General features: G+C 41.9%; 1 protein-coding gene across 2 annotated transcripts in view; it reads left to right on the top strand.

Moving 5' to 3' along the window:
- The window catches only part of afg3l2 (AFG3-like AAA ATPase 2), a 66,339-nt gene that overhangs the window by 15,712 nt on the left and 24,942 nt on the right, over positions 1 to 25,685 (top strand). Inside the window, exons 6-10 of one of the 2 annotated variants that reach the window (XM_067978248.1) lie at positions 2,325 to 2,399; positions 4,637 to 4,761; positions 7,467 to 7,740; positions 10,587 to 10,724; positions 19,436 to 19,589. In XM_067978248.1, coding sequence (XP_067834349.1) covers positions 2,325 to 2,399; positions 4,637 to 4,761; positions 7,467 to 7,740; positions 10,587 to 10,724; positions 19,436 to 19,589 — 766 coding nt within the window. The remainder of the gene's footprint in view (positions 1 to 2,324; positions 2,400 to 4,636; positions 4,762 to 7,466; positions 7,741 to 10,586; positions 10,725 to 19,435; positions 19,590 to 25,685) is intronic. The other variant, XM_067978249.1, reaches the window with a different exon arrangement.

Raw genomic sequence — 25,685 nt, forward strand, 5'->3', positions numbered from 1 at the left:
GAGAGCGAGATGCCCTCAGGGGACTCTTGCACTACCTGCCTGGCCCTCCTTGTCTGTCTGGCGGTCACCCAGTCCCTCTCTGCCTGCACACTCTTAAGCTGTGGGGTGACCACCTCCTGAAACGTGCTATCCACGCAGCTCTCAGCCTCACGGATACACTGTAGTGATGCCAGCTATTGCTCAAGCTCTGAAATCCGGAGCTCGAGCTCCTCACCTGACGACACTTCCTGCACCTGTGGTTGTCCAGGACACGGGAAGCATCCTGGAGTTCCCACATGACACAGGATGTGCATTCGACAGGACTGAGGTGCCCTGCCATGCCTCTATTTATTACATCATTAACTAGACTTAACAGAAATAAACTTAAAGACTTTGTAAAAAAAACAATCACCAGAATAAAAACACTTGCCAGCTACTCATCAGTAAGCTCCTTCCCTTGTGCTGACTTTAGGTGTTTTTTCAGCTCTCTCTCCTCACATCACTGATCCTGCGCTCCGCTCTCTCCCCTCTCTCTCCTTTTATCGCTGATCCTGCATGCTGCTCTCTCCTTTTATGGCTGATCCCGCGCTCCGCTCTCCTCACTCGCTCCTTTTATTGCTGATCTCGCGCTCCGTCCTCTCTCCTTTTATCGCTGATCCCATGCTCCTCTCTCTCTCTCCCCTCTCGCTCCTCCTTTTTCATGGAGTCATCTAAGTGTGTAGATTCTCACTTCCTCAGCTCATTGCTGTAAAATAACTGCTACTTAACATCTATTTTACTTAGCTGTCTTGTACCTGATGCTCTTATTTGGTTTCTTTTATCTTTAGGATTTTTTTTAAGTAGCTTTTAGAGTGACTGTGGCAACCTTTATACTGTGCCACTGCTGTGCTCGGATGTGAAACGTGCTATAAAAACAGAAAATGCTGGAAACACTCAGCGGGTCAGGCAGCATGTGTGGAGAGCGAAACAGATTTAACATTTCTGTGAAATGTGCTGATGGGTTTGATTAATTAATTTTGATGGCCTTTAATCCAATTCAATTGATCTGGTTGGTTCTGTTAGCTGTTAGTCCTGCTCTCAAACGGATCTGATTTGGTTTTCATTGCTTACAGTACCATTCTTCATCCGTACTACTAGATTGATGCCAACAACCTCCAATCCCAGTGAAAAAGCTGATTTTTCTTGTGAAATGCTGACACATGGATAGAAATGCTGACCGTCTGCTTAAAACGCTGATATACATTCACTGAGACACCTGTTTTTGCATTGAAGTCTGGCATTCTCTTTTCTAATTGGAAACAGTGTGCATGTTGAGCGTATAGTACAGTGGCATTAGATTCAACAACGTGATCTGCTTACCGGCATTTTAAATAGTTGAACCAGTGAATCCCATCCAGTGTTCAACACAGTCAGAAAATATCGGCTTGGCTCTGCAGAGGCACTTCATATTCTATTTAAAATAAGAGTTCTAAATGTTTAAAGTGCCAGTGAGTGGAGTGCTTGTTGAAGGTTTAGTAAACAAATGTTTTGAAAATAAGCACTACCAAACATAAAATAGGAAATTCCACATCCGGTCCAAGCTTCTGCCTGTGTTGGGTAATTTCCCCAGTTTGGAATCTTCCTTCTTTGGAGCAGCGCTCCCTGATTGCCTAAAAGTGCTTTCTGTCAGTGTTCTGCAAGCAGGTAGTAGACCAAGCTATGGGGTTACTTTTCAGATCTCCAGGTATTATATGGTCTTGTGACATCAGAATGCTCTATAACATTACATATACATGCTAAACTGGTTGTGATAGTAAGCAGACAATTTTGTAGAAGGACTTCACTGCAGAAAGGTTGACTGGCAGTAATTTCCAAAAAAAGGGAACATTTTTGGTGGGGATTCCCACACAGATGGGTTAAAAAATGTGTAGAGGAAGGCAACGTTTGCTGAAATGAAGAGTATGTTCATTTGGGGGGAGGGGGAAGAGAATTACATTCTCTAGCTGGCATTATAGGCAATTTCATAAAAGAAGCTGGGAACAGAATTATTCATGGAGATACAGGATGCACTGTTTTTGTAAAATCTTTAAACATTTTAAAGAATGCTTGTTTTTGGTTAGAATTAATGGTGTTCTTTAATTAAAGTTGGGTTACTGGGCTATTCAGAATCTAGATGGATGAAAAGAATCAGGATTGCTTTTTGAAAAATTGCTCCTTTTACCGTCATCAACTGAAGGTTTAAGAAATGGGTTTATGAAAGATACATTCCTTTGGTTTCTTTGAGAGTGTAAAGAGGATGAAGGTAATTTGGTGGATGGATAAGGTTTTTTAATGACCAACTGTATTTTCTGTTTTGTTTTTGCTAGGTGGACAGGTTGGAAGTAGTAAACAAACGCTATGTTAGAGTAGTTTTTGCTCCAGAAAAATCACCCATGGATGGGGTAAGTTGGGCATTTACAAATCCAAAATTCCACATAGAAATTCCACCTTAGTGCATATCGTAGACCAATATGTAAAGGCAATAAGCGGTGAATTACCAACTAATGCACTTGCAATAACTGTATCACAGTTTTTTAACCCTTCAGTATGGATGTCATCATGGTTTGGTTGTACAGAATATGTTGTCAATATTATGGAGTAACACTGTCTCATGAATGTTAATCTTTTTTCAAAAGTATGCCAATTTTAATCTCACCCCAGGCTACAGATGACTTTTATAAACTGCTAAATGTTTGTTATTGTGGTATGATGTCACTTGATCACTGAGAATCACTTGTGGGCAGCCATTGTTCCAAACAAACAAAAGTCATGTGATGTGAAGCCCATGTCTGCTATAATGATGTTGGTTACTCTAGAGCAATCTCGCACAGAATACAAACATTTATGATATGGAGCAAATGTGCCTCAAAGGGATTCTATCCTTTTCATTCAATTTCACCAGAATGCCACTTTACTGAAATGGTTAAATGCAGGGTTCCATGGAGAAACCCCATGAATAGGATTATCACAATAATCAGTGGATAGAAAGTAATCTTATTAGGGGTTGTATAATATCATAGCGCAATAATGAAAATTGAGCAGATTACAGGAGTTATTTCAAGCCTGAGATGAGATTGACACAAAAGTCGTGGTTTAACAATCAGCAACAAGGACCTTAAGGGACTTAAGGAGCACATGGGTTAGCTGAATGGGCAGGCAGATGGTAGGTGGATTCTCATTGTGGAGAAGCGTAAGGTGATGCACCTTGGGAGGAAAAACAAGGATACACTCAAAGGAAAGATGCTGAAGGGTGTTGAGGAAAACAGAGGTCTAGGGGTGTCAGTAGATCATTCTTTGAAAGTGTGATTGCAGTAAATAAAGCCTTAAAATATGCCAATAGCATTTTGGATTTTATAAATAGAATACAAGAGGAAAGAGGCCATGAGTTAAGAGTACTGTGTAGCTTTGGGTGCCTCATTATAGAAAGGACATCAAAGCCATATAAAGCTTAGAACATAGATTCACCAGGATCATACCAGGATTGAGAAACTATAGCTATGAGGAGGTACTTGAGATATTGGGCTTATTTTCACTGCAGCAGCGAAAGCTAAGAGGAGATTTAATAGAAGTTGTCTTTAAATTTTCATACGGCAAATAGGGAAGGACTTTTTCCCTCAATAGATGGTTCATCAGTTTAAAATTTTGAGTCATGCGAGGGGTTAGGTGAATTTTTTCTATGCAAAGAATTATTAGGGCATAGATTGCTTTGCCACCAGGAGTAGTTCACCAGATATTTCTCTTAAGATCTCTACCAATGGCCACTCCTGTAAGAGAGCCCTTATACCCTATGAAGCAAAGTGTGACTTAGGTGCAAAATTTCTAATAATGCAGTGTTGACCAGCAGTAGAATAAAAACCCTTGTTAGAATTAGGTTACCAAACTGAGACAAGCTCTCTCATGTTCTGCTAGTCTTTGGAAAAATAAACACTCTTATCAGACCCTTTTGTCTTGGGCTATAAATTGCGAATCAGGTGTAAGTGCTGGCTTGGCTCAGTGATAGCACTCACTTCTGAATCAGAGGTTGCGGATTCAAGGGGACTTGTGTAGATTATCCAGGCCGACACTTCAACGCAATTTTGAGGGAGTGCTACATCATCAGAGGCGCCATCTTTCAGAAGAAATGTTAAACTGAAGCCTCGTCTTGTCGAGTGAATGTAAAATATCCATTGGTAGCATTCGAAGAAGAGCAGTGGAGTTCTGTTGGTGTCCTCGTCGACAATTGCCCCTCAACCAGCATCACCAAAACAGATTAACTGGTCGTTTACCTCTTTGCTGATTGCTATCAACAAATTGGCTGCTGTGTTTGCCTACATAACAGTGACTACACTTCAAAAGTAATTTGTTGGCTGTTGGGATGAACTGAGGACATAAAAGGCACTATATAAATGCAAATTCTTTCTCACAATTAAATTGAATTTGAATTAAAAGTGAAAGTTATGCAGAACTTATTGTGATATTGAGCTGCTGTGCCACCAAGCTGCTCTGGAAAAATGAATTGAAATTATTTAATTTTTAAGCAAACCAGTCTTAATTGTTAGACCGATGAACTAATAGAGTGTAGACCTTTCAGATTCAACATAAGTGAGAATATAATCAGTATATTACTCATATACTTTAACCTATTTCGTTATAATTACAGCAGTATGTATGGTTTAACATTGGTAGTGTGGACACCTTTGAGCGGAATCTGGAGACTGCACAGCAGGAACAGGGCATAGAAGGTGAAAGTAGGATACCTGTAGTGTATTCTACAGAGAGTGACGGGTAAGGAATGGGCCTGTTAATATTTAATTGCTTTATTTTGCAGGGTGTGATTTTGGTTTTTAACTTTTTTTTAGTTAGAATAGATTCCCTTACTATTCTCAATTTCCTCCTATAAATATTAGTTTTGTATAACAAAAGTAAAAATAAAAATTGAGAACAAAAAAAATCTGCAAACACTTGGGTGTAGAAAAGTTTACAGAAGGAGGCAGATAGATAAAAGGGCAAACCGCTATCTGAGCGGGTAGGACAACCCTTTTCTCCTACCTACATATGGAGCCAAACCATTATGTAAATTAGGATGTCTTTACAAGCTAGCAGGAAAATGACTTGATGTCTACATCAACTTTTTTTTTATTCGTTCATGAGATGTGGGCATCGCTGGCGAGGCCGGCATTTATTGCCCATCCCTAATTGCCCTTGAGAAGGTGGTGGTGAGCCGCCGCCTTGAACTGCTGCAGTCCGCAATGAATTCAATACCTGCTTCTAGTTCTAAGTAAGCTACTGGCGTGTTGCACTTCTGACTTGGAAATGTGAGTTCAAATCTAATTTTCAACTTGGAAAGTGAGTCCTGCTAGTCTTGGGCAGATTGTCTTGGCAAAGGAGGGAAAATGTCCGCTGGATATGCACTGTAGAAGAGTTTTTCTGGGCACGTTAACCAATATTGCAGCTGTGGAGATATTTGCAAGGTTGACTATTCTCCCCTCCCATGAAGGGATTAAAATAAACTTTAATAATCCTTTCCTTTGGCAGATTTAGATTGATCTTTTTGCAAGTTAACTACAAATATAAACACTAGGTGGCAATGTCATGAAAAAATGATTTCAGTGCAGTACATTTCCCCTTCCAGTTTCCCTGGTTCTCATAAGTCTGGAATAAATAACTGTTTTAATTCACTCTTGGGATGTGAGCATCACATTCAAGGCTGGCATTTACTGGCCATCTCTAGTTGCCTGCCAAGGCTGTGGTGGGCCACCGCCCTGATGTTGTTTGATATGACTGAGTGGCTTGCTAGGCCACTTCAGAGGGCAGCTAAAAGTCAGCCATGTTGGTGTGCAGCTGGAGTCACATATAGGCCGGACCAGGTAAGGACGGCAGGTTGCTTTCCCTAAAGGATGTTAGTGAACCAGTTGAATATTTCCAGCAATCCGATAGTCACTTTACTGATACCAGCCTTTTATGTCCAGATTTTTAAAAAACTGAATTCAAATTCTCAAACTTCCATGGTGGGATTTGATGTCACATTTTCTGGATACTAGTCCAGTAACAAAACCACTATACTACCATAGCGTCACAAAGCCTTCCCTCCTCTTTGTCTCTTTGTACTGATTTGGACACTTCAATCTAAAATTAATTTCTGAAAAATTGTATATCATTTTAAATTACGTTATTAAATCTAAACTGAAAGTGGAGAGTCTCAGCAATTTTCCGGGAAGGCACTTCCATCGTCGTAGCTCCTGAGATTCCATGGACAAACAATTTGATCCATATAGCAAATCTTGCACAACCATAGATTGCATGCTACCTCCATTCATTGAAAAGCATGCAGTTGTTCCTGCTGTATAGTATTGTAATATTCTCATGTCCAAACTTCGGTTTATCTTCTGGAATGGATATCTTGTGTATGTGATAAATTAAACAAAAAAAAGAGATCTTCCTAGGTACTGGTTAACTTGTAAATTATTGTATGTTCTACTATCCCACCCATTTGGAGCCATCCCTAGCTGAAAGGACAATTGAGGATTTGTTGCCTAACTCTTGGCAACATTGCTCCGTAACTAGCTACAGGACCTTCCATGATGCCAGGCTAAGATTAGGAGCTCGCTGTGGGGAATCAGTGACATAAATCTATGTCCATTCTAATGCACAGAGCAATGCTACTCCAGCATTATCTGCCATCATGCTAGTTATAGTCATGAGTTGATTTATGGCACTTGAGTCTGAAAATCACAATTTAGTAATTTGTCAGATATATGGAGTTGCCTTTTTAGAAAGCTTTGAAGTTTCAGCATTTTGAATATTTGCAAGTTCTTTGGAAATGTCAAAATAGTGAATTGCAAAAAAACTCACAGTAACAATAACTTCTGAGAATTGTGGACTATAGAGCATTTATTTATCACATTTTCTAAATACAGCTAAACATTTTTGCTCTAATTTGGATCCAAAAATGCTGTTGCAGTATGATTCATCTTAAAATTGTGTACAAACGTTCCACTATGTGGCTGGAACTTGAACCATTTGGATTGTGAATCTAGTGCCATCGAGCATGTGCCAGCAATTTAGAATCAGGACTGTTATATTTATAAAGTGATGTCCATCAAACATTGAATCAGCTTTTTATTTGGTTGTACAAATGTCTATTTTTTGCATTGCTGATGTCCCAAATTAATTTGTTGCAAATTTCAGAAATGCTGATTTTCTTTAAGACATCAGATTTCATAGAATCATAGAGTAACACAGCACAGAAGGAGGCCATTCGGCTCTTTGAAAGAACTATCCAGTTAGTCCCATTCCCCTGATAGCCCTGCAAACTTTTCCCCTTCAAGAATTTATCCAATTCCCTTTTGAAAGTTATTATTGAATCTGCTTCCACCACCCTTTCAGGCAGTGCATTATAGAGCTGGTATATTTCTTGCACAAAATCATTTATTAATGATTTCTCATATATTAATATGTTCTGTTTTTAATTGATTATCTTCTTTTCTTAGCTCATTTTTACTGAGCATGCTTCCTACTATACTGATCATTGGGTTTCTGCTGTTAACCCTGAGAAGAGGAGCAGCAGGAGTTGGCCGATCTGGACGAGGCATGGGCGGACTGTTTAGTGTTGGAGAAACAACAGCAAAGATGCTCAAGGATGAAATTGATGTAAAGTTCAAGGATGTGGCAGGATGTGAGGAAGCAAAGTTGGAAATAATGGAATTTGTTAATTTTCTAAAGAATCCAAATCAGTATCAAGAACTTGGAGCAAAAATTCCAAAGGTGAGGTGCCTTTTCTTTAAACAAAATCCAGCTTCAAGATGATAAAGGTGTGAAGCTACTACTAGTAGCATTTGAAAACAAGGTAGTGCCATTAACCTATTGCCATAGTTTTTACTCTTACATTGGGGCCCCTATTGTATACAGAGCTTTGAGGGGGGAAAAAAAGCTAATTTCCTAGTCTTTCCAAATGTGGGCAGGCAGTGCACAATCTAAGTTTAATAGCTTTGTTCACTTGGATGCTAACCAGAAATAACTGTAATAGTAAGTGATCTGTGTTATCTCTATGATCCCTCAATCCTCCTCTACAGATATTGTATCAGCTTCTATTAATACTCCAAATTGGACTGAATCAACTTCTCTAGGAGTTTGTTCCACATGCCCACTTCAAAAACAGAATACATAGTTCACTACCTATATTCCTCAATTGATTTTCTTGCCAAATACCTTTGCAACTTCTAAAGTTGACTGATGTTATCAGCATTGATTGCCTCCCTGGGCAGTCCCTTCCAAACTCTTTGAGTGAAGTAGTTATTTTTGATCTGACCGTTCACTTTCCCTTTCCTGAGTTTCATTCCATGCCTCTTTGTCATCCTTGGGCCATGGTGAACCATTTCTCAGGGTTCAACTTGTTGATATTCTTAAGGATCTTGAATACCTCAATAAGATCCCCTCTTGGTTTCTTCTAGTGTAAACAAACATAGCTTCTGTTGTCTCTCCATGTAGCTCAGGTGTGTAACTTCAGGTGTCAGACAGTTAGTTCTTAACTGTACTTTCTCCAGTGCCATGGTATCCTTCCTGTAATATGGTGACAAGAACTAACGGGGCAAGATAAAGCAGAGAGGTGTGAAATATTGGATAAGGTAAACATAACAAAGAGAGGAAGTACTAGTGGGACTGGAATCCTTGAAAGTTGATAAGTCACCAGGGCCGGATGGATTGTTTCCTAGGCTATTGAAGGAAACCAGGGAGGAAATAGCGGATACTCTGAGGATCATTTTCCAATCCTCACTAGATACAGGGGAGGTACCGGAGGACTGGAAGACTGCAAACGTAGTACCGTTGTTTAAAAAGGGTACGAGGGAAAAGCCGAACAATTATAGGCCGGTCTGTCTTACCTCGGTGGTGAGCAAACTATTAGAATCAATACTGAGAGATAGGATAAACTGTCACTTGGAAAGGCATCGTTTAATCAGGGATAGTCAGCATGGGAAGGTTATGCATTACAAATCTGATTGAATTCTTTGAGGAAGTGACCAGAAGGATTGATGAGGGTAGTGCAGTGGATGTTGTCTACATGGATTTTAGTAAGGCATTTGACAAGGTCCCACATGGCAGACTGGTCAGAAAGGTAAAAGCCCATGGGATACAGGGAAATATGGCAAATTGGATCCAAAATTGGCTCAGTAACAGGAAACAAAGGGTAAAAGTCGATGGATGTCTTTGCAAATGGAAATCTGTTTCCAGTGGTGTGCCACAGGGCTCAGTGTTGGGTCCTTTGCTGTTTGTGGTATATATTATTGATTTGAACTTGAATGTAGGGGGCACGATTGGCAAATTTGCAGACGACACAAAAATTGGCCGTGTAGTTGATAGTGAAGAGAATTGCTGTAGACTCCCAAGAAGATATCAATGGGTTGGTGGAGTGGGCAGAAAAGTGGCAAATGGAGTTCAACCCGGTGAAGTATGGGGTAATGCACTTAGGGAGGGCAAACAGTAAAAGGGAATACGCAGGAAACGGGAATATATTGAGAGAGGTAGAAGAAGTGAGAGACCTTGGAGTGCATGTTCACAGGTCCCTGAAGGTGGCAGTACAGGTAGATAAGGTTGTGAAGAAGGCATGCAGAATGCTCTCCATTATTTGCCGAGGTATAGAATACAAAAGCAGGGATATAATGATGGAACTGTATAAAACGCTGGTAAGGCCACAGCTGGAGTATTGTGCGCAGTTCTGGTCACCACATTACAGGAAGGACGTAATTGCTGTGGAGAGAGTGCAGAGAAGATTTACAAGAATGTTGCCAGGGCTGAAAATTGCAGCTACGTGGAGAGATTAGATAGGCTGGAGTTGTTTTCCTTTGAGCAGAGGAGGCTAAGGGGAGACTTGATTGAGGTGTACCAAATTATGAGGGGCCTAGATAGAGTAGACAGGAAGTACCTGTTTCCCCTAGCGGAGAGTTCAAGAACTGGAGGACATAGATTTAAACTGATTGGCGGAAGGATTGGAGGGGACATGAGGAAAAATTTTTTTACCCAGAGGGTGGTGGGTGTATGGAATTCACTGCCCGAATTGGTGGTAGAGGCAAGGACCCTCAACTCTTTTAAAAAGTACCTGGACCTGCACCTAAAGTGCTGTAAGCTGCAGGGCTGCGGACCGGGTGCTGGAAGGTTGGATTAGAATGGGCACCTGGTTGTTCTTCGAGCTGGCGCGGACACGATGGGCCGAATGGCCCCCTTCTGTGCTTTATCTTTTCTATGGTTCTAACTGTGTACAGTACTCCAGGTGGGGATGAGCCAATGCCCTATCTGGGATCAGTTTCCCATCCTATCTTTTTTGAAAGGTTTTATTTATGATTATTGATTTTAAGAAGATGTTGAGCATAAATAATAGGAACAATTTATATAGTTGTTTGAAGGAGCGCCTTTGATGTTGCATTCAGTTAACTAATAACATAACTGGACCAGCATTGGGTTAAGTAACAAGAGGCATGTGTGTGAAAGATTATGATCTACATAAACAAGTTATTTGCTTTTTAGGATCGGAGAGTTGTACTTCGCATTGTACTTGTAAATGAGTTGATGAACTTCTCTAAGCATGGCCTAAAGAGAATTAAACATTCTTTTCGTAGGGAGCTATTCTCACGGGTCCTCCAGGCACTGGAAAAACTCTTCTAGCCAAGGCTACTGCAGGAGAGGCTAATGTTCCATTCATCACTGTGAATGGCTCTGAATTTCTGGAGATGTTTGTTGGTGTGGGGCCTGCTAGGGTAAGCCTTTTGTGTTTTATTGTATAAGTCCAAATGTTACAAGTGATTTAATGGGCTCTTATAGATAGCCATCCTGTGTTTTCTGTAAAAGAACTGAACAGAGGAGTCTTCAGAAGGAAGGCATTCCCATCCCTGAAGGGAAGTATGAAAAAGAAGGAACAAATTGGTAGTTTACAATAAAGATACTAACTCCTTCTGGCCTACTTACCACAGGATGTCAATAAATGAACCTAGCTATGAAGATAAATGTAGTCAAAGGGCGCTCTGCAGCCCAAAGAAACCAAAAGGGAACCAGATTTGTCCCCTGAAATAATACTAATTGAGTTTTGCATCACCGCTTGACCAGTATTGCTTTAGGAACATAAAAACAGGAGTTTTTATGTTCCTAAGAACATGAGGGCCATTCAGCCCCTCAAGCCTGTTTCATCATTGAATTAGATTACGGCTGATCTGTATCTCAACTTCATTAAGGAAGGCTCTGTAAACATCCCCATCATCAATGATGGCAGAGTCTAGCACGTGAGTGCAAAAGACAAAACTAAAGTGTTCGCAACCATCTTCAGCCAGAAGTGCCAAGTAGATGATCCATCTCGGCCTCCTCCCGATATTCCCCACCATCACAGAAGCCAGTCTTCGGACAATTCGATTCACTCCATGTGATATCAAGAAACGGCTGAGTGCACTGGATACAACAAAGGCTATGAACTAGCCGTGCCTCTAGCCAAGCTGTTCCAGTACAGCTACAACCCGACAAAGTGGAAAATTGCCCAGGTATGTCCCGTCCACAAAAAGCAGGACAAATCCAATCAGGCCAATTACCGCCCCATCAGTTTGCTCTCAATCATCAGCAAAGTGATGGAAGGTGTCGCCGACAGAGCTATCAAGCGGAACTTGCTTACCAATAACCTGCTCACCGATGCTCGGTTTGGGTTCTGCCAGGACCACTTGGCTCCAGACCTCATTACAGCCTTGGTGCAAACATGGAGAAAAGAGCTGAATTCCAGAGGTGAGGTGAGAGTGACTGCCCTTGACATCAAGGCAGCATTTGACCGAGCGTGGCACCAAGGAGCCCCATTAAAATTGAAGTCAATGGGAATCAGAGAAAACTCTCCAGTGGCTGGAGTCATACCTAGCACTAAGGAAAATGGTTGTGGTTGTTGGAAGCCAATCATCTCAGCCCCAGGACATTGCTGCGGGAGTTCCTCAGAGCAGTGTCCTAGGCCCAATCATCTTCAGCTGCTTCATCAATGACCTTCCCTCCATCATAAGGTCAGAAATTGGGATGTTCGCAGATGATTGCACAGTGTTCAGTTCCATTCGCAACCCCTCAAATAGTGAAGCAGTCCGTGCCCGCATGCAGCAAAACCTGGACAACATCTAGGCTTGGGCAAGTAACATTCGTGCCAGGCAATGACCATCTCCAACAAGAGAGAGTCTAACCAACTCCCCTTGACATTCAACGGAATTACCATCGCCGAATCCTCCACCATCAACATCCTGGAGGTCACCATTGACCAGAAGCTTAACTGGACCAGCCACATAAATACTGTGGCTATAAGAGCAGGTCAGAGGCTGGGTATTCTGCAGCGAGTGACTCACCTCCTGACTCCCCAAAGCCTTTCCACCATCTACAAGGCACAAGTCAGAAGTCTGATGGAATACTCTCCACTTGCCTGGATGAGTGCACCTCCAACAACACTCAAGGAGCTCGCCACCATCCAGGACAAAGCAGCCCGCTTGATTGGCACTCCATCCACCACCCTAAACATTCACACCACACCATGGCTGCAGTGTATACCATCCACAGGATGGACTGCAGCAACTTGCCAGGACTTCTTACAGTTCCTCCCAAACCCACGACCTCTACCACTTAGAAGGACAAGGACAAGCGTAGCAGGCACATAGGAACAATGCCACTTGCATATTCCCCTCCATCCTGACTTGGAAATATATCGCCGTTCCTTCATCGTCGCTGGGTCAAAATCCTGGAACTCCCTACCTAACAGCACTGTGGGAGAACCTTCACCACACGGACTGCAGCGGTTCAAGAAGGCGGCTCACCACCATCTTCTCGAGGGCAATTGGGGATGGGCAATAAATGCTGGCCTTGCTAGCGACGCCCACATCCCATGAACGAATTTTAAAAAAATCCCATGATACCCTTACCCAACAAAAATCTATCAATCTTAGTCTTGAAAATTTCAATTGATTCAGCATCCACAGCCTTTAGGGGAAGAGTTCCAGATTTCCACTGTCCCTCTGTGGAAAAGTTGCTTCCTGATTTCATACCTAAGTGTCCTAGCTCTAATTTTAAGATTGTGCTTCCTTGTTCTGGATTCCCCACTGGAGGAAATGGTTTCTCTGTATCTACCCTATCGAATCCCTTTATTATTTTAAACACTTTGATTAGATCACCCTTCACCTTCTAAACATAAAGGAATACAAGCCAAGTTTATGCAAACTTGTCTTCATAATGTAACCCTTTCAGCCTCGGTATCATTCTGGTGAATCTGCGCTTTACTCCCTTCAAGGCCATTATACTCTTCCTAAGGTACGATGCCGAAAACAAAACAGTATTCCAGATGGGGTTTGACCAAGGTTAGATAGAACCATAGAAAAAATACAGCACAGAAAGGGGCCATTCAGCCCATCGTGTCCACGCCGGCTCGAAGAACAACCAGGTGCCCATTCTAATCCCACCTCCCAGCACCCCTTATTCTGAGCCTATGCCCCCTAGTTTTAGATTCCCCCATGAGGGGTAACATCCTCTCAGCATCTACCCTATCGAGTCCCCTCAGAATCTTGTATGTTTCAATAAGATCTCCTCTCATTCTTCTAAACTCCAATGAGTATAGACCCAACCTGTTCAATCTTTCCTCATAAGACAACCAAATTTTGTGAAGTGCTATGAATTAGCCCTTTAGCAACTGGGCTGATATTGTCTTACTTTTCTGTTGGATCCTCATAAAGAGTAAAGTGCGCAAACTGGCTGAATTTGAACTTTAGTCTCGGGTGAGTGGATCCAGTAATGACTTCTTAATGCTTCTCTGCCACATCAAATAGAAATCAATTCAGTATCTTTTATGAGGAGATTTGATTTCAGCTTCCACTCTGTCCATGTGGCTATGGTGTTGAATATCATATATGTTAAGGAAGGTTATATTTTAGTACAGCTGTACTAGACTGAATTTCATCATTATTGAACTGCAACAACAACTTGCATTTATATAGCGCCTTTAACATCGTAAAACGTCTCAAGGGGCTTCATAGGAGTGATTATCAAACAAAATTTGACACTGAGCCACGTAAGAAGGTATTTAGACAGGTGACCAAAAGCTTGGTCAAAGTGGTAGGTCTTAAGGAGCATCTTAAAGGAGGAGAGAGAGGTAGAGAGGCGGAGAGGTTTAGGGAGGGAATTCCAGAGCTTAGGGCCCAGGCAGCTGGGAGGCACGGCTATCAATGATGGTGCGATTAAAATCGAGAATGCGCAAGAGGCAAGAATTGGAGGAGCGCATAGATCTTGGAGGGTTGATTTGTTGTTAATTTTTTCTGTGTAGCTTGCTGTGATCTGTCACTTTTTTTTGCGTTACTGATATCTGTATCATCTGTCTATAAATTACCATGGTTCCCTTTGTTGTATAAAATCTACACATCACTTTGTCCCCAAGTATTGTATCCACTTTTTGTAGATAATCAGTAGTCAAAGCAACATAAAATGAATGCAGATTTGGTATGAATATATTCTGATTAAGCATGTCGTGCTTCTGCACTACTTTTCCAGATTGAGGTTAGATCATTGAAAAACAAACTCTTACGGTCAAATCCATCTTCTTTCTGTCTGACAAAGACTGCATGCAGAGTATATTAATGTGATCAATTGCATATTTATGCCAGCTGCTTTCTCTGTTTGTCCAATTGTTTTCCCCTTATCTTATTTTTGCTTTTGATTTATTGTGGTATTGGATAAGCCCTTTAACTTATATATACTTGGTTGGGTTCCATTGTCATTTGATATATTGACAATTTGCTTTTAATATTTAAATGAGATCCTATTTACGTTTTTGGTTTTGTTCAAGCTGATTAATGACTATATTACTATCATCTGTTGGTAAAATCTGAAGTCATTACCTGTTCCCACACCCTGACCGACAATCAAATGTATACCTTTTTTTAATAGAACTGCTGTAGAGACATTTTCAGTCACTCCAGTGAGATGCAGATAAACAATGCAGAGTTATACTGTGTTAACATCACGTATTTGAAGGGTGGGGTTGGCAAAAACTTCCAGGTGAAATCCTGATTTGTGTTGCAGTTTGGAGCCTTATGATTGCTCTCTGGCACATATTTTTAACGCTTAAGACTTCTGTGCAACATATCTATTAAATTTGGTACATGCGGTACAAGTTCCATTGAAACTTACTATGTAATTAGCTTTTACAGGAAGTCCCATTATAAAAGTAACTCGTGTCTGTCTTTTCTCCACAAATCATTTAAAATGCTTTCTAATAAAAAAAATCATTTTTAGTACCTGAAATTTCTAATGCACAAAATAAGGTTTGAAACTAATTTTTTGGAATAAGATCACTTACTTCCCAATAGCATAATTAAATGTAACCACACTGAACTATCTTTTCTTTTAATTAATAATGTTACTTGAAGGCCTCAGCCTTTCCCAAAAGCCTGGAATTGGACTTGAAATTTTTGCCTAGAGTTGTGATGGTAGCTAAATTCAGATTGTGCAGTCTGAGCATGTGCAGTGTACCCACACTCCAAGGATACATCAATACCATTCATACAGTTGAACTGCTGAAATATTCTTTTCTTTAGCTTCTAGCAGTTTCTGTTATGCTGTTCTTCAAAATTATTTGAAGAAAGAGTGGAGTACAAATTTCAAAACTTTATTCAGGTAAAGTTTGTTTGTTTTGGGTTTTTAAAATGGGCTATTTTTTAAAAAACAAAATGGCTATTTGTGTGTCCATATGTAAGAGACACACCTGTAATAGCTTTTATTTTGCGTTCTGTAACCGTCAGAAAGCACATTAAGCTGTGAGAGAGCCATAGTGTCTTTTCTCATAATTTGATTTCATTTTACAAACAAAACAAATGAGGTGAATTTTGAAGAAAGTTGTTGCTAATTACCATCTGATTATTACCTGTGTTGTGGTGATAGAAAATGTTGACGTAATTAGTGACTAGATGGAAGTCAGAGAAAGGGAGAGTAAAGCCTCCAATTCACATCTGTTATTGTTGGCGCTCAGAAAATGTTAGCATTCTAATTAGTGAAACTTTAGCAACAACTGAGACACCAAACGCAGGAATAAGAGTGCCTTTCAGCTTCCTAATTTGAGATCCCCCCCCCCCCCGCCAAACAAAAGAGTTGAATTTTGATTAGTGTAATTGTTCACCTGTGTTTTGCTGATAGTAATTGAAACATTTAGATTTCCTTATAACTATATAAGGAGAGACAGACAGACAGACAAACACAGATGCACATCCAGGAACCCATGACAAAATATCAAATTCATTGTTTACAGCGATCTCTTAGAAAGTCACAAACCAGTGCTGCCTGGCATGGGATGCTGCCCACCAATTACCAGGCCTTAATCCTACCCTTTCCTTCACTACTGTTAGACACCACAAATCCACCAGTAAGCCAAACCTCACATTCTAACCCGGGCTGTACCAAACCTCAGATTCTCCCTCCACAGTTTTGGTGAACCCCAGCATCTTCTGCACAGTAATGTCAGATCAAAGGGCACCCATGTTGCCAAACTCTAGCAGGCCCCACTGTAGTGCTGTCAAAGTACTGTTAAATTATTGGAAGCAATTCTGAGGTACAGTATTAATCGTCATTTAGAAAGGCACAGATTAATCAAGGTCAGTCAGCATGGATTTGTTAAGGGAAGGTCATGTCTGACTAACTTGTTTGAATTTTTTGAGGCAGTAACAAGGAGGGTCGATGAGGGTAGCGTGTTTGATATAGTCTACATGGATTTTAGCAAGGCTTTTAACAAGGTCCCACATGGCAGACTGGTCAGAAAAGTAAAAGCCCATGGGATCCAAGGAAAGTGGCAAGTTGGATCCAAAATTGGCTCAGTAGCAGGAAGCAAAGGGTAATGGTCGACGTGTGTTTTTGTGACTCTAAGGCTGTTTCCAGTGGGATTCCGCAGGGCTCTGTACTAGGTCCCTTGCTTTTTGTAGTATATATCAATGATTTAGACTTAAATGTAGGGGGCACAATTAAGAAGTTTGCAGATGATACAGAAATTGGCTTTGTGGTTGATAGTGAGAAGGAAACCTGTAGACTGAAGGAAGACATCAATGGACTGGTCAGGTGGGCAGAAAAGTGGCAAATGGAATTCAATCCAGAGAAATGCGAGGTAATGCATTTGGGGAGGGCAAACAAGGCAAGGGAATACACAATCAATGGGAGGATACTGAGAGGTGTAGAGAAACAGAGGGACCTTGGAGTGCTTGTCCACAGATCCCTGAAGGTAGTAGGACAGGTAGATAAGGTGGTTAAGAAGGCATACAGGATGCTTTCCTTTATTAGCCGAGGCATAGAATATAAGAGCAGGGAGGTTATGCTAGAACTGTATAAAACACTAGTTAGGCCACAGCTAGAGTACTGCGTACAGTTCTGGTCACATTACAGGAAAGATGCAATTGCACTAGAGGGTACAGAGGAGATTTACAAGGATGTGGCCAGGACTGGAGAATTTTAGCTATGAGGAAAGATTGGATAGGATGAGGTTGTTTTCTTTGGAACAGAGGAGGCTGAGGGGAGATTTAATTGAGGTATATAAAATTATGAAGGGCCTAGATAGAGTGGATAGGGAGGACCTAGTTTCCTTAGCAAAGAGGTCAATAACCAGGGGGCATAGATTTAAAGTCATAGGTCGAAGGATTAGAGGGGAGGTGAAGAGAAATTTTTTCACCCAGAGGGTGGTGGGGGTCTGGAACTCACTGCCTGAAAGGGTGGTAGAGGCAGAAACCCTCATAGCATTTAAAAAGTACTTGGATGTGCATTTGAAGTGCTGTAATCTACAAGGCTATGGACCAAGAGCTGGAAAGTGGGATTAGGCTGGATAGCTTTTTTTCAGCCGGCGCAGACATGATGGGCCGAATGGCCTCCTCCTGTGCTGTAAATTTCTGTGATTCTATGAGTAAAACTATGGGAGATTTGCCAGTATAATATACGTAAAATATATACATACTCAAAATTTTTGATGGAAGCGAAGATGAGATGTTTATCATGCACATTAATCAGTGTAAAAAATAAAGAAGTGATTATAAATCTGTTGGGTTCAGTACTTAATTCGGCAGTCTTTATTCAGAGATCCAGCAGTAAAACTGCAAAGTTGAAGCATCATGTTACATCAATAGGGACTGCTTCCGAGATCAAAATCTCAATTATTGTAAATGGAATGGAGGTTTGGAACCCTGTATTGCCTAAATATAGATAAACCTGAACTGCTAATAGGACTCGATGTAAACTGGAAATTTGCATTCTGTGATCTCAGCACTGTCATCATTCCTCTTTCAATCTCATCATGTGTTATATACTGTTTATTAAACTTACATGTTTCTTATTGTTATCAACAGTTTAACAGGTAACATTACTACATGTATTGCATATACAAGAGAGAGAGAGAGAATGCACTGAGGAAGTGCTACATTGTCAGAGTTCCTTTCCTTTGGTTGCAACATTATATCAAGGCCCCGAATCTTCCTTGAAGTAGTTCAGGTGGATGTTAAAGGGATCCTGTGGCACTATTTGAAGACTTCTCTTGACATCCTGGCCACCATTCCTCCCTCAATCAGCATTACCAAAAACACAGATGTACTGTTTGTGGGATGTTGCTGGGGCAGAATGGTTGCTGCACTTAGCTATATAACAACAGTAATTGTAATTCAAAAATAACGAATTTTGAGATCTTGTGATCCATGTATATTTGAGAAGAGCTAACACTAGCACAGGCACTATCAGCCAAATGGTCGTTTCCTGTGCTGTGATTTCTGTGGTTCTACGATGGACCTTCATAATCGCATCATGGAGACAGCTTCACTTGTGACAAATCTGCATTATCAAGTATCTTCTGTTTTCACCCCTCATTTTCAGTCCCTCCCCATGCCATGCAAGCAGATGCTGAGCCCTCTTCACATTTGTGTATCTCCCTGTGGGTGGCAGAAGAGGAGCCAGAGGTTTCTTTTCCCCCTTGTAGGGAAATACTAGGCTATTGTTTTGCTCCTCCCTGATGCCACAGCTGAGATCAGCAATTCCCCATATGGGAAATCCATGTATCCTAACACTCCTCAAGTCCCACTCCAGACACTTAAGCACAAAATCTAGGCTGACACTCCATTGCAGTGCTGAGGGAGTGCTGAACTGTCGGAGGTGCTGTCTTTCGGATAAGACGTTAAACAAGGACTGGTCTGCCCTCTCAGGTGGGCATAGAAGATCTCCATGGCACTATTCGAAGAGGAGCAGGAGCAACCAATATTGGCTGCCGCATTTCCTACATTACATTAGTGACTACATTTCAAAAAGTACTTCATTGGCTGTAAAGCGCTTTGGACGTCCTGAGGTCATGAAAAGCGTTATATAAATGCATGTCTTTCTTTTCTTTCTATATATTAATGAAAACAAACCAGCCTGGTTTCAATAAGTTTACACTGTGTGCACATCTCAAGTAACCTGTCTCTTCTAGGTGCGAGACCTGTTTGCAATGGCTCGTAAAAATGCTCCTTGTATCCTTTTCATCGATGAGATTGATGCAGTTGGAAGGAAAAGGGGTCGAGGTAATTTTGGAGGGCAGAGTGAGCAGGAGAACACTCTAAATCAACTCCTGGTAGAAATGGATGGTAAGTAAAAGTCGCTGGTTAAACTAGGTGCAGCTTTGACAAGCGGCAGTGCTTCAGTATAAACAAAACAATGAAACGTGTGTAGATGTAAAATTTAATGTCTATTAGGTGGCATATCAATGTAAAACTTTTATTGTTGGAAGTAATTCTGCGGACGCAACCGAGACTCCAGGATGGTATGTTGCCTCCCTGGTGCAAGGGTCAGGGATGTCTCGGAGCGGCTGCAGGACATTCTGGAGGGGGAGGGTGAACAGCCTGTTGTCGTGGTGCATATAGGTACCAACGATATAGGTAAAAAACAGGATGAGGTCCTACAAGCTGAATTTAGGGAGTTAGGAGTTAAACTAAAAAGTAGGACCTCAAAGGTAGTAATCTCAGGATTGCTACCAGTGCCACGGGCTAGTCAGAGTAGTAATGACAGGATAGCTAGGATGAATACGTGGCTTGAGAGATGGTGCAAGAGGGAGGGATTCAAATTCCTGGGCCATTGGAACCGGTTCTGGGGGAGGTGGGACCAGTACAAATTGGACGGTCTGCATCTGGGCAGGACTGGAACCAATGTCCAAGGGGGAGTGTTTGCTAGTGCTGTTGGGGAGGGTTTAAACTAATGTGGCAGGGGGATGGGAACCGATGCAGGAAGTCAGTGGGAAGTAAAGTGGTGACAGAAACAAAAGGCAGTAAGGGAGAGTGTACAAAACATGACCGGACAGATGGTCTGAGAAAGCAGGGCAAAGACCAAGGGAAGTCTAGATTAAACTGCATTTATTTCAATGCAAGAAGTCTGATGGGCAAGGCAGATGAACTCAGGGCATGGATGGGTACATGGGACTGGGATGTTATAGCTATTACTGAAACATGGCTAAGGGAGGGGCAGGACTGGCAGCTCAATGTTCCAGGGTACAGATGCTATAGGAAAGATAGAGCAGGAGGTAAGAGAGGAGGGGGAGTTGCGTTCTTGATTAGGGAGAACATCACGGCAGTAGTGAGAGGGGATATATCCGAGGGTTCGCCCACTGAGTCTATATGGGTAGAACTGAAAAATAAGAAGGGAGCGATCACTTTGATAGGATTGTACTACAGACCCCCAAATAGTCAACGGGAAATTGAGGAGCAAATATGTAAGGAGATTACAGACAGCTGCAAGAAAAATAGGGTGGTAATAGTAGGGGACTTTAACTTTCCCAACGTTGACTGGGACAGCCATAGCATTAGGGGCTTGGATGGAGAGAAATTTGTTGAGTGTATTCAGGAGGAATTTCTCATTCAGTATGTGGATGGCCCGACTAGAGAGGGGGCAAAACTTGACCTCCTCTTGGGAAATAAGGAAGGGCAGGTGACAGAAGTGTTAGTGAGGGATCACTTTGGGACCAGTGATCATAATTCCATTAGTTTTAAGATGGTATTAGACAGGAACTTTCAGAAGTTGATTGGTGGAGTCTGTTGGCAGGCAAAGGGGACGTCTGGTAAGTGGGAGGCTTTCAAAAGTGTGTTAACCAGGGTTCAGGGTAAGCACATTCCTTATAAAGTGAAGGGCAAGGCTGGTAGAAGTAGGGAACCTTGGATGACTCGGGAGATTGAGGCCCTAGTCAAAAAGAAGAAGGAGGCATATGACATACATAGACAGCTGGGATCAAGTGGATCCCTTGAAGAGTATAGAGATTGCCGGAGTAGAGTTAAGAGAGAAATCAGGAGGGCAAAAAGGGGACATGAGATTGCTTTGGCAGATAAGGCAAAGGAGAACCCAAAGAGCTTCTACAAATACATAAAGGGCAAAAGAGAAACTAGGGAGAGAGTAGGGCCTCTTAAGGATCAACAAGGTCATCTATGTGCGGAACCACAAGAGATGGGTGAGATCCTAAATGAATATTTCACATCGGTATTTACGGTTGAGAAAGGCATGGATGTTAGGGAACTTGGGGAAATAAATAGTGATGTCTTGAGGAGTGTACATATTACAGAGAGGGAGGTGCTGGAAGTCTTAACGCGCATCAAGGTAGATAAATCTCCGGGACCTGATGAAATGTATCCCAGGACGTTATGGGAGGTTAGGGAGGAAATTGCGGGTCCCCTAGCAGAGATATTTGAATCATCGACAGCTACAGGTGAGGTGCCTGAAGATTGGAGGGTAGCAAATGTTGTGCCTTTGTTTAAGAAGGGCGGCAGGGAAAAGCCTGGGAACTACAGACCGGTGAGCCTGACATCTGTAGTGGGTAAGTTGTTAGAGGGTATTCTAAGGGACAGGATCTACAGGCATTTGGAGAGGCAGGGACTGATTAGGAACAGTCAGCATGGTTTTGTGAGAGGAAAATCATGTCTCACGAATTTGATTGAGTTTTTTGAAGGGGTAACCAAGAAGATAGATGAGGGCTGTGCAGTAGACGTGGTCTACATGGACTTCAGCAAAGCCTTTGACAAGGTACCGCATGGTAGGTTGTTACATAAGGTTAAATCTCACAGGATCCAAGGTGAGGTAGCCAATTGGATACAACATTGGCTTGACGACAGAAGACAGAGGGTGGTTGTAGAGGGTTGTTTTTCAAACTGGAGGCCTGTGACCAGCGGTGTGCCTCAGGGATCGGTGCTGGGTCCGCTGTTATTTGTTATTTATATTAATGATTTGGTTGAGAATTTAGGAGGCATGGTTAGTAAGTTTGCAGATGACACCAAGATTGGTGGCATTGTGGACAGTGAAGAAGGTTATCTAGGATTGCAACGGGATCTTGATAAATTGGGCCAGTGGGCCAATGAATGGCAGATGGAGTTTAATTTAGATAAATGTGAGGTGATGCATTTTGGTAGATCGAATCGGGCCAGGCCCTACTCCGTTAATGGTAGGGCGTTGGGGAGAGTTATAGAACAAAGAGATCTAGGAGTACAGGTTCATAGCTCCTTGAAAGTGGAGTCACAGGTGGATAGGGTGGTGAAGAAGGCATTCGGCATGCTTGGTTTCATTGGTCAGAACATTGAATACAGGAGTTGGGATGTCTTGTTGAAATTGTACAAGACATTAGTAAGGCCACACTTGGAATACTGTGTACAGTTCTGGTCACCCTATTATAGAAAGGATATTATTAAACTAGAAAGAGTGCAGAAAAGATTACTAGGATGCTACCGGGACTTGATGGTTTGACTTATAGGGAGAGGTTGGATAGACTGGGACTTTTTTCCCTGGAGAGTAGGAGGTTTAGGGGTGATCTTATAGAAGTCTATAAAATAATGAGGGGCATAGATAAGGTAGATAGTCAAAATCTTTTCCCAAAGGTAGGGGAGTCTATAACAAGGGGGCATAGATTTAAGGTGAGAGGGGAGAGATACAAAAGGGTCCAGAGGGGCAATTTTTTCACTCAAAGGGTGGTGAGTGTCTGGAACGAGCTGCCAGAGGCAGTAGTAGAGGCGGGTACAATTTTGTCTTTTAAAAAGCATTTGGGCAGTTACATGGGTAAGATGGGTATAGAGGGATATGGGCCAAGTGCAGGCAATTGGGACTAGCTTAGTGGTATAAACTGGGCGACATGGACATGTTGGGCCGAAGGGCCTGTTTCCATGTTGTAACTTCTATGATTCTATGATTCAATTCTGAGCTGAGATTTGCACAATTTCAACTGATAAACTGCACTTATCACAAACTGCCAGTGTAATCTCCCCAACCTCCCAGTCTACCAAATTGCATGGTTTCTTATTGAAGCTGAGTTGAGTAGGAAAGATGTAATATGTTAAGTGATCACATAATTACACAACACTAGAAGGGAATTATGGAATTCAAAATGTTTTGTTAGCTGCAATAATTGTCCATTTTAAATATTTTTATTGGATCACCTATAATTGGTGCACTTACCTTTTGGAAGGAAACACTATCCCAACATTAAGACCATTGTGTAGCATTTATGTATAAAATGATAGCCGATGAAGGACAATGCCATGTTAGTGCAGATTATTCATGTAGAGGTGTTATAATGGAGAAAAGGTTGTAATATTAATATTTAAGTTTCAACATTATACATGCTATATGTGGGAGTGCTTTTTGTAAATGTACCTAAAATGTTTTCGCACTGATTTTCAGGGAGCTATTCTTGTCTCGATTCACATTGCAGACAGTGCACAGCCAAACGGGAAAAAGTACTGTTGGTGTCCATCTTTCCCCACCCCTACATTTTCAAAAAAGGGGTTTCTGCTCAGGATAGGATAAGACTCCACTCAAGTAGCCTACATGTACATTTGATTTTCCCCTTGCCCCCTACCTTCCATTTTTACATGTCCCTATGCAGCCATTACTCCCAGAGCTGACTTGGCATCTGCTTCACGATCTATACCAGTACTCATGTGATCAACCACTAGGTGGTGCACAAGAATGATCCGAGGTGACTCACTATGTCCTGTTTCTGCCGATGAAAACAGAAGCTCTCCATGTGTGGAATTTTATGGCCCAACACTCATAGAATCATAGATTACAGCATGGAAGGAGGCCATTTGGCCCATCGAGTCCACGCCGGCTCTATGCAAGAGCAATCCAGCTAGACCCACTCCCCCCACTCTTTCCCTGTAGCCCTGCAATTTTTTTTCCTTTCAAGTACTTATCCAGTTCCCTTTTTGAAGGCAATGATTGAATCTGTCTCCACCACCCCCTCGGGCGGTGCATTCCAGATCCTAACCACTTGCTGTGTAAAAAAAACTTTTTCCTCATGTCACCTCTGGTTCTTGACCCTTCCGCCAATGGGAACAGTTTCTTTCTTTCTATTCTGTCTAGACCCTTCATGATTTTGAACACCTCTATCAAATCTCCTTGCAACCATCTCTGTTCCAAGGAGAACAACCCCAGCTTCTCCAGTCTATCCACGAAACGAAAGTGCCTCATCCCTGGAATCGTTCTAGTAAATCTCTTCTGCACCCTCTCTAAGGCCTTCACATCTTTCCTATAGTGCGGTGCCCAGAACTGGACACAATACTCCAGTTGTGGCCGAACCAGTCTTTTATAAAGGTTCATCATGACTTCCATACTTTTGTACTCTCTGCCTCTATTTATAAAGCCCAGGATCCCGTATGCTTTTTTAACCGATTTCTCAACCTGCCCTGCCACCTTCAATGATTTGTGCACATATACCCCCAGATCTCTCTGTTCCTGTAACCCTTTTAGAGTTGTACCCTCTAGTTTGTATTGCTTCTCCTCAATTTTCCTACCGAAATGTATCACTTCGCATTTTCCTGCGTCAAATTTCATCTGCCACAAGTCTGCCCGTGCCACCAGCCTGTCGATAACCTCTTGAAGTCTATTACTATCCTCCTCACTGTTTACTACCCTTCCAAGTTTTGTGTCATCTGCAGATTTTGAAATTGTGCCCTGTACACCCAAGTCCAAGTCATTAATATATATCAAGAAAAGCAGTGGTCCCAGCACTGACCCCTGGGGAACACCACTGTACACCTCCGAAAAACAACCGTTCACCACTACTCTCTGTTTCCTGTCCCTTAGCCAATTCTGTATCCATGTTGCTACTGCCCCCTTTATTCCATCGGTCGCAATCTTGATGATAAGCCTACCATGTGGCACTTTATCAAATGCCGTTTGAAAATCCATATATACCACATCAACTGCATTGCCCTCATCTACCCTCTCTGATACCTCATCAAAAAACTCTTTCAGGTTAGTTAAACACAATTTACCTTTAACAAATCCATGCTGGCTTTCCCTCATCAATCCACACTCGTCCAAGTGACTCTTAATTCTGTCCCAGATTATCGTTTCTAAAAGTTTCCCCACCACTGAGGTTAAACTGACTGGCCTGTAGTTACTGGGTTTAGCCTTACACTCTTTTTTGAACATGAATGTAACATTTGCAATTCTCCATTTCTCTGGCACCACCCCCGTATCTATGGATGTTTGGAAGATTATGGCCAGTATCTCCGCAATATCCACCCTTACTTCCCTCAGCAACCTAGGATGCATCCCATCCGGACCGGGTGACTTATCTACTTTAAGTACAACTAGCCTTTCAAGTACCTCTTCTTTATCAATTTTTAGCCCATCCTGTAACTCAACTGCATATTCCTTTACTGAGACTCTGGTAGCATCTTCTTCCTTGGTAAAAACAGATGCAAAGT

Source organism: Heptranchias perlo, chromosome 3 (assembly GCF_035084215.1).
Source record: "Heptranchias perlo isolate sHepPer1 chromosome 3, sHepPer1.hap1, whole genome shotgun sequence".
NCBI lineage: Eukaryota > Metazoa > Chordata > Chondrichthyes > Hexanchiformes > Hexanchidae > Heptranchias > Heptranchias perlo.